Here is a 13,890-nt window from a genome sequence, read left to right on the forward strand (position 1 = left end):
ATGTTATTTAAAAATAAGCAAAACTATACATTGTTAAAAAAAAAAAAAACCTGTATGGGATATATACCGTATTTTTCCGAGTATAGGCCGCACCTGATTATCGACCGCACCTTTAAAGTTTGGTGCCATTTTAAAGAAATTCAAATTAAGTGTTCACTAGCCTTTGATTCTTGTTGGGGATTCCACAATCCAGAAGACTGTAATTATTGGGCTTGCCTTCCTTAACTCCTTGTCAAACATGTCACTCCCTGTTCTCCTCCCACTATATTCCTCAACATAGAGGAGGTTACCCTGTGTGTGTGCTTCATTAGTGCTGCCAGGGCACTCGGCAGCAGGGATAGGCTATTGAAGCAGAGAAAAAAACAATAGATTAACACTAAACAGGCAAGTTAGGCAAGCAGCACATTTTCTTAATTTGCTCTGTGCACAGCAGTTATTGTGGATGAGGCAGTGCCAGTGGCTAAGACTCCGTGCGCATCACAGTGAGACCAGCACCGTGAGTAACAGCATGATTGTCTGAGCGGCAATAATACTATAACTAAGAGATTTAAATACTGGTAACTTGTCCCATACGGTGACCACGGCTTAAGCTGATCGCTGAATTTAGCAGTTACAATACTTTTTCTTCTCCGCCCCCTCACTTGTTCCTCCTCTATGTTGATATGTAAATAGTGGTAGGAGAACAGGGAGTGACGTGCCGGAGAAATGTGTTAAGGAAGGCATAGAAGCCATAACTAATCAGCAATTAGTATAGAAAAATATCAGCTTCTTACCAGATAACTGCAAAGGATTACGTTGCCAAATGGGCACACTGCTCAAAGGTGACATCATGTGCTCCACCCACTTCCTCCTCATTCATAAGCCCGTGCCAGCACTAATTTACTGATGCACCAGATTATAGGCCGCACCCCGAATTTAAAGATTTAAATTAGGGGGGAAAATTGCGGCCTATACTCGGAACAATACGGTATATATGGATCATCTACAAAACATTTATGCAAAGAGAAATCTACTGTACAATGTCCCTTTAAATTGGGGTGACTGAGAACTCCCCGTGCTAAAAGTGTCCAGCTTACATAGTACAATTAGTGTTTGGTCTAGTGCAGACAAAAGATGATTTAATTTTAAAGGGACAGTCTACCATAGAATTGTTATTGTTTTAAAAGATAGATAATCCCTTTATTACCCACTCCCCAGTTTTGCATAACCAACACAGTTATATTAATACACTTTTTACCTCTGTGATTAACATGTATTTAAGCATCTTCTGACAGCCCCCTGATCACATGTCTGTGACTGTTTATTATCTAATTGTTTTAAATTTAGCATTGTTTTGTGCTAAATCTTAAATAACCCCCCTGTGTCTGAACACAGTGTTATCTATATGGCCCATGTGTACTTTCTGTCTCTTTGTGTTGAAAAGAGATTTAAAAAAGCATTTGATAAGAGGCAGCCCTCAAAGGCTTAGAAATTAGCATATGAGCCTACCTATGTTTAGTTTAAACTAAGAATACCAAGAGAAAAAGCAAATTTGATGATAAAAGTAAATTGAAAAGTTGATTAAAATTAAAAGTCCTATCTGAATAATGAAAGTTTAATGTATACTAGACTGTCCCTTTAACCCTTGCACCTACAAAACAACATCACGGAATTGCTTGGAGTAGTTGGTTCTTGACACCCATCATAATCATTGATGACATCATCCGGGTGGTCTCTGCTTTATCATGAGATGCACTGTTGCAAAATGCAAAGAATTGTGTTTTCTTTCCTAAAATGGTGAGAATCCACGAGCCATCACATGTGGGATTAATGTCCAGCCCTACAGGAGGAGGTAAAGCACACCACATAACAAAGCTGTAATCCCTCCCACTTTTCCATGATTCCTTAGTAAAAAAAAAAAAGACCTCCAGCATGGAGTTATAGTAAAACTTGTGTTTTTTAACTCTGCATTAAAAAATACAGTAGAAAAAAATATTTACACCTGGTAGGAGGGAAAATGGTGTAAGAATATGAAAGGAATTAGGAATTATAGTTTAATTAAAAAAAAACATGTTCTTAAAGTATAAACTTCCCCTGTCCTTAAAGGGTTAAAAAAACCTCAAAACTCAGGAGAGCATATACGGCGTACGCGATCATGATACAGATCACTGTTCCAATAAGCCTTCCTGATGGTATTTACAATTTTTACAACCTTTCCCATTAAAACCACAAACTCCCCCTCTTTAGAATCCTGTTAATTCTATTGTTTTTTAATTTATAGTGTAAGTTCTGTTTATAGAAGGATCCTGCTTATTCATTGTTTGTTCTGACTTTTTATTTGTCACTGCTCGTTTTGCAATGTAATGACAGACACATAGCCTGTTTGCATTTTTCCATTGATCAACACTTTGTCACCTGTTGTCATTTTATAAATTAGACTATTAAACAATTAGGTATTAACTATAAGGTTTCCCCCTTTTTAACTATTAGGGGGAATCTGGAATTCGTGGAAGGATACGAATCTATTAGATTTGGTTCATGGTTGAATTTGGGGATTAGATATATAGTTCAATTAATCAATATGGAGGATAGTAGAATAAAATCTTTTGACGAGTGCAAGTCAGAGTTTGGGATTACAAATTGTCTGTTTTTTCTCATATTTACAACTTCGGCATTACATCGAGCAATGTCTTAGATTAAATGATTTAGATTGGAATAATGAATTCTTGAAGCAAATAATAACATTATTTTGACTAAAGAAATTTTCTATTTCTCCTACTTACAAGTCCTTATTAAGTGTGCAAGAACAAAGCAATATTCGATACTTGAAGTTAAAGGGACAGTTTACTCAAATTTTTTCTCCCCTTTAATTTGTTCCCAATGATCCACTTTACCTGCTAGAGTGTATTAAATTATTTACAAGTAGCTCCTTTACCCTTATATTGGCATTTGAAATTGTTAATTTAGCATGTGGTATCCCCACCTATTCTGAAAGTTTGTGGCCACGCGTACCAGCTATAAATAAGCTTTGTAAACACAGCCAGCAGAAGAAATTACACTCCCAGTGTGATAAAGCAGAGATAAGGTAATAAAATGTTGATTTTCCATTGTTCTCTCAAAGTATTGGTGATTGTTTTAAGGACAGATATAAGATAAAGAAGTAGGTATATGTGCACAATGTGATACAGTAATGAGATCTGATTATACCTACAAGCTCAACCTATTTTATAAGGCTGTGGCTTCAAAACACAAAATCAGAGCTTTAATATACAGAAATAAACCTTAAAAAGCTAATTATTATACATTTTTTACTCAGCAGTTGGTAAAAAAAGCAATTGTAAACACATTAAGGGAAAAACTATTTTACAGTATACTGTCCTTTTAAAGTGGAATGAGTTCTGTGTAAATCAAAATGAGTTGGAATTTATGATGAGCTCAGTGACAAGAACTGCTCAAGCTATGCTGGGGCAATATTTTAGAGAGCAACAAGTTAAGATGTTTTATCAAGTTTATATCACCCCCAAAACCATTTCATTCTGGGTCAAAAAAGGGGATAAACCAAATTGTAGTAAATGTAAATTTAAATTGGCAGATATAGTGCAGCTTTTTTTGTCCTGCCGAATAATACAAAGATTTTGGGGCAAAATTTCATTTTGGGCTTCAAAAATTCTGAATCAGTTTGTATATTTGAACTTTCAGAATGTGTTTTTCTTAACAATTAAGGAGGAAGTTGGTGAAAATACTTTATTAATAAACACATTCATTTTAATGGATAGGAAAATAATATTAAACAATTGGCAGTCTGCTAAAGAGCCTACATTTTTCAGAAATTAAAAATAGTATATTACACCAAATGTTTCTAGAGCAGGTCCAAGTACAGAGGGAAAAATAATCTAATATTAATCTTTTTTTCACCAAATGGGGAAAATATATTAAAGCACTAGACATTAAAACTCAAAACTAGTTATTTCTCCTTTTAAAAATTCAATTTACTTATTAGAAGCTAACCTAAGGGGGGAGTGGCTGTATCCTGGGCCGAACGGTTAGTGGAGGGGTTTTTTTTTTGTTTGTTTCTTGTTTTGTGTTCTTTTCACCTACCCTTGTGGGACTTGTTCAATAATATAACACTTTCCTACAGTTTAGTAGTAGTATACAAACTCACATTTAAATATTTTATTATTTATATTTAAGTTTGGGGTTTACTTTAAGAGTTATTAGGTGCATACCCCCTAACTGTCCCAATTTTTGCGGGACAGTCCCGATTTTAGGGGTCTGTCCCCCTGTCCCGGGTTGCTAGCCATCTGTCCCAATTTGCCCCATGCATTTAAAAAAAATAAATTTTTTTTTTTTTTTTTTTTTAATTCTATTGGGCCCATACTCAGAAGCAGCTGGCTTTGCTCTCACAGGTTTAGATACCTGTTAGATTCCCTGTGGAAAAGGAATGGTGTGTGGGTTAAGCAGGAGTAAGAAGGCTGTATACACTCTGACCATGGGTAATGGTGACCTCTCTAGCCTACCTCTGGTAGTGATGATGTCTAACCCCTGGTGATAATACTAGCATGCCTTCAGTTTTATACAATGAGCAGTGCTAATACCAGGGTAACGAACAGTGGCAGCCGCAGACTGCCAGCTAATGTGCTTGCCAACCCCAGGACCCCATACAATGAATTACAGATACCCATATATGATGTAGTGTGTGTCTATCTGTATCCATAACTGTGTGTGTAAGTAGAAAAAAATATTTACACCTGGTAGGAGGGAAAATGGTGTAAGAATATGAAAGGAATTAGGAATTATAGTTTAATAAAAAAAAATTGTTCTTAAAGTATAATCTTCCCCTGTCCTTAAAGGGTTAAAAAACCTCAAAACTCAGGAGAGCATATATACGCGATCATGATACAGATCACTGTTCCAATAAGCCTTCCTGATGGTATTTACACTTTTTACAACCTTCCCCATTAAAACCACAAACTCCCCCTCTTTAGAATCCTGTTAATTCTATTGTTTTTTAATTTATAGTGTAAGTTCTGTTTATAGAAGGATCCTGCTTATTCATTGTTTGTTCTGACTTTTTATTTGTCACTGCTCGTTTTGCAATGTAATGACAGAGACATAGCCTGTTTGCATTTTCCATTGATCAACACTTTGTCACCTGTTGTCATTTTATAAATTAGCATATTAAAACATGTTTTCAATAAAATAGGTGTCTTTTGTTTGTGTGGTGGTTATTGCCACCTTACAAGGTGAAGGGTAGATTCATAGCTTCCTTCTTTCTGTGTCATTTTGTCACCCTGCAAGGGGAGATATAGACTCATAGCTCACTTCTGTCTGTCACCCTGCAGGGAGATTGTCCCCTTTATATGTCATTCTGCAAAGGGAGTAAACAGAGACATGTCATTTCTGTCAGTATCACTGTGTGACCCACTAGAGGGAGGGACCAACTTATAGCCCCCTCCTGTCTGTGTCACAGTTTTACAGTGCAGGGGGAGGGTAGATTCATAACTCCCTTCTTCTTTGTCACTTTGTCACCCTGCAAGGGGAGAGACAGACTGATAGCTTCCTTCTGCCGGTCAACCTGCAGGGAGATTGTCATATTCATATGTCTGATTTGTCTACATCATTCTGTAGACAGAGTAAACAGAGACATGTCATTTCTGTCAGTATCACTGTGTCACCCTCTAGAGAGAGGGACCAAATCATAGCCCTCTCCTGTTTGTGTCACAGTGTCATTGTGCAGGATGAGGGTAGACTTATAGCTTGTGTCACTTTGTCACCCTACAGGGGAAGTGAAATGCTCATAGCTCCATTCTGCCTTTGTCACCCTGCAGGGAGATTGTCATCTTATATATGTCATTCTGCAAAGGGAGTAAATAGAGACAAGTTATTTCTGGCAGTGTCACTGTGTCACCCTCTAGAGGGAGGGACCAACTCATAGCCCCCTCCTGTCTATGTCACAGTGTCACCATGCAGGGAGAGGGTAGACTTATAGCTCCCTTCTGCATGTGTCACTTTGTCACCCTACAGAGGAAGTGAAAGGTTAATAGCTCCATTCTGCCTTTGTCATTGTGTCACACTACACAGACGTGTATAGTTCCTTTCTCCCAGTTTATTCTATTAACGTGCAGGGGAAGGGACAGACACACAGTTCCTTTCCATCTGTGTCACCCTGTAGAAGGAGGACAAATTCATAGCTCTGTTCTGTCTGTGTCACCCTGCACAGGGAAGAATAAACTTATACAACCTTTTTGATCTACTTGCGTCACTGGAAAAAAAAACCTCAGTATGAGCTGTGTGTTTCTTATCAATGCACCTGCAAAGAGGGAGTGTACTAAGCAACATCATTCCATACCTGCTGTAGGTGAGACATCCAGACAGACAGGTTAAGCCAGATTCTCTAATCTGCCTAGGGCCAGATTTGACAATCTAAGAACTGGCCGATGTAGGGGAAAAGGTGAAAAACAAAACCACATAGAGGGAAAGGACTCTCAAATCTCAGGGAGAGAAGAGCACCCAAGAATAACAGAAAGAATGAAAGCAAAGAGAGACTTTCTACGTGAACACTGAAAAGAGAGAGTTTAAGAAGAGATATTCATGTGAACCAGGGAGGTAAAGATTATATTTATGTTTCTATTTTTGTGTTAGGAGAAAAAGAGAGAGAAAAAACTGCACAAGAGATAGAGAGATAGCAATGTGTGCCGAGCAGGGAGTACCAGATACACCAAGAGATAATGATATGAACATTGTGCCAATGCTAATATGGGGGGGGAGAGGAGGAGTAATGGCATTTAGACGATAAGGGGGTAAGAACAAGGTATAGGTTAGATTAATCTTTTTTCTTGTTGGCATGTTCAGAACTCTGCCTGTTTTATGTAAGTGGGAAACTTTTCTACTTTAAGGGTTAGAAAGTTAAATTTAAGTTTGATGCAGACAGAGCCTATCATTTTAAAACATTTTTAAATTGACTTCTATTTTCAGATTTATTTTGTTCTCTTGTTATCCTTGGTTGAAAAATAATATGTACATATCCTAGACTACTGGGAGCTAGCTGGTGATTGTTCGGCTAGCTCCTAGTAGTGCACTATTACTCTGGAGCTGACTTTGCTTATGTGTTTAATCCCTTTGCACACATGTTGTGCTTTTATATCCCTTTAATATTTTATTAGCTCTATTATCTTCTGTAAAACTCAAGGTTTCTTCTCTACACTTTTTATTTGTTTTTTTTTGTTTTTTAATCCTTCCTGTTACATTTAGCTTTTACATTACACTCACTTTTATTCCATAACCCACTTTCTTCCTTGTATGAAGGTGAACTTTCACTTCCTTTGTAAATAATTAACTCTTTTATTGCTTTTTTTATATTTTTCTTTCTTTCTTTTTTGTTTTTCTTTTTTTGTTTTTGGTTCTCCAGATTATACATGTCCTTGACTCTGCCATGTCAGATGAGCCCCCAAATCCGTTGTCTGAAGGGGATGGTATCTCTGAATGCATTGTCTGCTTCACACCATATGATGCCCTCTTTCATCTCCCGAAGATACTCACCTGTGGTCATGTCTTCTGTTTGGAGTGTCTTTCTCGTATTACTGTGGGGTCTACAGAACCCGAGTCTATCCCCTGCCCTATATGCCGGAAGCCAACACCACTGCCACCTAAGAAGGGTCCACCAGCCTTGTCTACTGACCAAGACCTCCTGAAGAGTTTGAACAAAACACCTAGCTGTCCAATTCCCAGCTTAAGATTCAGTCGACAACGTGGTCTATTATATATCGAAAAGAAGAACTCTCTTAATGTCAGCACGGTCAGCCTCAGTGTGGATCTGGGGCGTCCTCCACCTCCTGCCCGATCTCCCAGAAATCTACGATCATTGTTCAGGAATGGTGGTTGTCTTTTTTATGGATCAATTGGGGCAGCTGTTTTTCTTACCATAGCTCTTGTTTTGGCTGGGGTGTACATATTCTACCTAGTTCCTTTTTCAATGATTGGTGGAGGAGGGAACAATCCACCGGGCCCTAATGGGGTCAACATTACCAGTGGAGCTGTAAATAACTCTATAGGACCAGGACATAATTAGATGGAAATAACCAGCACCTTTTAATGGAAGGATTTTGTGTGTGTATTTAATCAAGACATTTTGACTACCTTGTTCTACAAGAGAATGGTCTCATTTATTGTAAACTTCTTCCCATATTCTGAAATAATTCCCAAGCTTTGTAATGCTGGTTCATTCAAACAAAAAAAACTGTCTCTTGAACTACAAAACTGTCTAATTTCATTAGAAAACATTGTCGATTATTATAAAAAGTGTCAATGAAAATTCTATGTAGTTTAATGGTCTAATTGGATGGGTGGTATCAATTCATTTCTTAATAATACTTTACTAACTCCTTGAATGTATGAATCTTTGGAAAGATGTCTAGTATGTGATAACAATTGGCTAAGTAAGCTCTAAGTTTAAGTGAAATCAATGAAAAATATTGCTCTTAAAATTAGTGCACTGATCAAGCAATCACTATGTATATTATATGAAGTTGGGTCAGTTCATTTGCTGCATAGTTAAAAGGATATGAAATTGAAAATGTGTTGTTTTTTTTAAAATATAGGATATATTCTCATGGTTTTCTTTGTTGAAGAGCATATCTAGGTAGATAGCGTTTACATGTCTGAAGCAATATATAGCAGCAAATTTGCAAGAATGCTTTAAAAAAATGTTATGCACTTTTGAGCAGCACTAGCTAGCAGCAGTCATGTACAACGTATAACATTGTTAAAAACATTCTTGCAAATTTGCAATATAGACGTGTGCACGCTGCCTAGGTAGGTATGTTCTACAACAAAGAATACCAAAAGAACAAAGTTAGTTTGATAATAGAGGTAATTCGTAAAGTTTTTTTTAATGAAAAAAATTGGAGTTCATGTCACTTTAAGAATAGAATTCTGATCAGTCTCTTTAGGGAGTGTGGAAAAGCATATTTTTTTACAGTAAAAGCAAGCAAAGCAAATCAGGAATATATATATATATATATATATATATATATAGTGCAATGTTATTTAATTTCAAATAATTATTAGGGAGAATTACATTTTAAGATTAATGTCCATTTAAAAACAAAAAGAAATTGCCAATATTGGGGCAGATTACGAGTGGAGCTCAATATTGCGCTTACGCGATATTTGCGCTCCACTTAGTTATACCATCGCACATAAATGTGCACTGGTATTACAAGTACAGCGCAATGCGAACACAACCTCACGTTCTCATTCCCGAAAGCCAAGTGCTCATGAGAGCGCACTTCCATAGTCTCCAATGGGAGCCTCAATTTCATGGCAGCAGCCACGGCAAACAACCTAGCGCAGTGCAGGGGACAAATTGTGCAGCTTTGGATAGCAATAAATATATATATATGTATATAAGCATATAAACACATAAATATATATATATACACATATTAACACATAAATATATATGTATATACACATATTAACACATAAATATATATGTATATACACATAGTAACACATAAATATATATGTATATACACATATTAACACATAACTATATATGTATATACACATATTAACACATAAATATATATGTATATAAGCATATAAACACAAATATATATGTATAAGAGCACATAAACACATAAATATATATGTATATAAGCATATAAACACAAATATATATGTATAAGAGCACATAAACACATAAATATATATGTATATAAACACAAATATATATGTATAAGAGCACATAAATATATATGTATATAAGCATATAAACACATAAATATATATGTATATACACATATTAACACATAAATATATATGTATATACACATATTAGCACATAAATATATGTGTATATAAGCATATTAACACATAAATATATATGTATATACACATACTAACACATAAATATATATATATATAAGCATATAAACACATAAATATATATGTATATAAGCATATAAACACATAAGTATATATGTATATAAATACAAATATATATGTATATAAGCATATAAACACATAAATATATATGTATATAAGCATATAAATATATAAATATAGTTGTATATAAGCACATAAATATATATGTATATACACATATTAACACATAAATATATATGTATATACACATATTAACACATAAATATATATGTATATACACATATAAACACATAAATATATATGTATATAAGCATATAAACACATAAATATATATCTATATACACATATTAACACATAAATATATATGCATATACATATATGTTTATAGTGAAAACACCATCACCCATTGACCTCTATGTAAAGGCACACCCCACATCCCCTCACTATAACTCCTTATAACTGCTTCGTACAGTTTAAAAAAAAAAAATAATAATAATAAAGATGCTCATGTTTATATTTTATATTCATATACTGTCATCTTTATTTTGGGGGCAATCGGGGCAACTTTTTATTTTTAACCAGAGGTCTGACCTCTGGTTAATTGCGCTTAGTGCAAAGTGAAACCCCAATCTCGCAGTTACTTTAACCAGCCACTTGTAATGGCAGGTTATTTAACGTGCACCAGTAAACGGGCAAATTTGCGGGCGCACGCTAAGATAGGGCTCCATTCGCAATATGGCTCTTAACAAGCTTGTTACATTGTAACTGCTGTTAGGTAGAGGTGCTGGTGTCAAAATTACCAACTCCCTCTTTTAGAAAAAAAAATTGGGGCTTGGAGGAGATAATAGTTTTAGCACCTTTTTGTGTAACTCAGCTCCAAATATTGCACTTCTGACAATGCTAAACCTGGGAATTTAATGTTACTATAAACAATCGGAAAACGTAAACTAATAATTTTTTTTAACAATTAACGTAAAGGTATCCACTGCTTTGCTCAATGAAAAATCTACCTCACATTTGATATAAAAAAAAAATCCTTTATTCTTTTCAACTTAAAAGTACATTAAACCCAAAGTTTTTCTTTCATGATTCAGATAGAGAATACCATTTTAAACAACTTTCTAATTTACTTCTATTATCTAATTTGCTTCCTTCTTTTGATATTCTTTCCTAAAAAGCATATCTAGATAGGCTCAGTAGCTTCTGATTGTGGCTGCACATATTTGCCTCATGTGATTGGCTCACCCATGTGCATTGCTATTTCTTTAGCAAAGGATATCTAAAGAATGAAGCAAATTAGATAATAGAAATAAATTGAAATGTTGTTTAAAATTGTATTCTTTGTCTGAATCATGAAAAAAAAATATTGGGTTTAATGTCCCTTTAAAATATTTTTAATTTCACATTATCAATTAAGGCACAATGAGGTTAAAAATTAGTTATTGAAAACTGATTTTATATGTTTCATTGATTAGTATCTATTAACAGAGTAAATATTATATTGGTTTACACTGGCTCAAAGGTGCTACTGTGAAAAAGGAGTTAGGATTAAAAATACTGTTGGTAAGGGTGCAGGTCATTTTTGAGATCAGTATTTGAGTGATTTTTAGCCATAACTGATACAAGGGATGCTGGGAATTAATTTCTCAGTTTGAAACAACTGTGACTTGATATAGACAAAAAAAAAAATCGACATATGCAATGTTTTTTTTGACATTCAAATTTATTCTACCATACACTTGTATAAATAGACTAATGGTAACATTTGAAATTTATTTTCAAATGTTGACTTTTGGTTAACTAATATTGAATAGAAGTCTGATATTGAAAAAACAAACGCTTGCATAGAGAGACATTTATATATATAACATTTATATTTTATTATCATTTTTTTGAGCATTTTATTATGATATATAGAACTCTGCATAGTACGATAAACAGCTCTCAAACCAAAATTCTGATTGATTTATAATCTTATAATATAATTATAATCTACTCATACATAGAGTTTTTGAAACTCGTGCCCTTTTGAGAATCAACATTTAAATGTCAATATTTGAATATCATTTAAAATTTACTTGCAAAAAATAAATACTCAGAAAACATTGGATATCCATTTAGAACGTATGACTGCAGTCAACAATTTTTTAATAATGAATGTGAACTTTTTCATAGCCCTTTTTAAAGCAAAGTATGATTTTACTATATCAATAAATATATCAGAAATAACAATAAAAATGAAAGGGCACTTTTTAAATTGTGGTTGAAACTTAAAACCAAAAAAATGTTAAAAATGTTGTCTGAATTTTTTAAATATTATTTTAGTGATTTCATGCTCAAATGACCTATTAAAACTCTTGTTGACACTTATATAAAAGCGTTGTGACCTCATAAAAAATGTATTTATAGAATGCAGACCTGGGAATCTGTTGTTATTAATATAATTTTATGATGATTGTTTTGTCATCAAGAGGCTGTTGGAATGAAGAGCTGAGTCATGAGAACAAGCTCACTGACAGCTCTTTATAGTATGTGTACAGATTACTTTTATTTATCATGGGGATTAAAGGGAATTTTTAATTATTTCTGAATTTTGTGTGCTCATTTCTTACAGCTAGTTAGCACTCTATTTTATTCTATGATTGTATCCCTCACTATCATTGTCATTTAAAGGGACATGATGAAACCCAAATGTATTTATTTTTTTGTGAGTCATATAGATCATATCATTTTAAACAACGTTACAATTTACTTCTATTATCAAATGTGTTTGATTCTCACTGTATCCTTTGTTGAAGGAGAAGCAATGCGTTACCTGAAGCTAGCTGAACACGCAAGGTGAGCCAAGGTCAAGAGGCGTATATGTGCAGCCATCAATCGGCAGTGAGCTCTCCATAGTGATTTTTTGAGCCTATCTAGGTATACTATCAATAAAGGAAACAAAGCACAATAGATAACAGAAGTAAATTAGAAAGAGAAGAGAAGAACTTAGCAAAAATGCTAAAAATTCTCCAGTATTTTGGGCATCACTCCATTTAAACAGAAATAGAGCATTGTTCTTTTTATTTACCTATCAAAACAATATATTTTTTTAGTAGACAACACAAGGTATTGATCTAGGCTACCAAATTCGATCACATAAAAAAAATTAACTTTTTTACAAACTAGGTTTCTCACTGAAATGGTTTACATACTGCTTGTACAGTCATAACACAAATGGTTGTAAAAGCTTCTCTGTGATCCTTTTTTTTTTTTCAGAAATAGCAGACATGCATTACTTTGCCATTGATTTTTGGTAATTATAAGGCCGTTTATTGCAGCTGAGCACCACACGTCTGAAATCCCCAGCAGTGAAGGGGTTGATTAGTTAGCTGGTAGGTGTAATAGCATTGTAGTGTAGGGATTACCCTCCCACCTGACACCTCTCTGCCCCCCAACCCACACTCCTCACCACCATCTTAGGTGCTGGCAAACAGTCTGCCATTATGTAGTTAAGGGCTTTTTTTCTGCACTGTAGGGATCCCTCCCAAAGAGCTCTCTAACCCTCCGCCCTCCCACTAGTAGGAGCCATCTTAAGTACTGGCAGCTGTCAGAAGGCACCCAGATTGTAGTATTTTTTAATTTAATTTGATTTATTTATTAATATTTTTTTCTGTACTGTAGGGATCCCCTCTCACCCCGTCTTCGTATTATAGGGACCCCCTCTAATTTCCTATTTTTCTGTAGCATAGGGATCCATCATTCCCTCTTCCTTTAAAACTTATTTTCTGTAGTGTAGGCTTGTTATCACTTGACATCCGAGACTTCCAAGATGTCTGACGTAGATCTGTGATATGCGGTACGCTGGGCTTTGCACCGCATGATGTAGATCCATGTTGGATTGAGGTAAAGGGATAAAACTGCATGTTATATCTGAATCATAAAAATTAATTTTGACTTTTATGTCCCTTTAACGGGGCAGTGAACACTTTGAAATTGTTATTTAGTAATTAGTAATGAGTAGTAAAATAACTTTGCCCTCTT

At 34.7% G+C, this 13,890-nt stretch overlaps 1 protein-coding gene across 2 annotated transcripts; it reads left to right on the top strand.

The window, feature by feature from the left end:
- The first annotated feature begins 6,217 nt into the window (after positions 1–6,217).
- LOC128667009 (RING finger protein 225-like) lies at positions 6,218–12,450 on the top strand. Of its 2 annotated transcripts, none has more exons than XM_053721867.1 (2): positions 6,218–6,585; positions 7,388–12,450. In XM_053721867.1, the coding sequence occupies exon 2, from the start codon at positions 7,412–7,414 to the stop codon at positions 8,045–8,047; it is 636 nt and encodes a 211-aa protein (XP_053577842.1). In that variant the 5' UTR covers positions 6,218–6,585; positions 7,388–7,411; the 3' UTR covers positions 8,048–12,450. The 2 variants fall into 2 exon arrangements, with proteins under 2 accessions (XP_053577842.1, XP_053577843.1); XM_053721868.1 differs by lacking the exon at positions 6,218–6,585 and adding an exon at positions 6,627–6,848.
- Positions 12,451–13,890: the final 1,440 nt, after the last annotated feature.

Source organism: Bombina bombina, chromosome 7 (genome assembly GCF_027579735.1).
Source record: "Bombina bombina isolate aBomBom1 chromosome 7, aBomBom1.pri, whole genome shotgun sequence".
Taxonomy (NCBI): domain Eukaryota; kingdom Metazoa; phylum Chordata; class Amphibia; order Anura; family Bombinatoridae; genus Bombina; species Bombina bombina.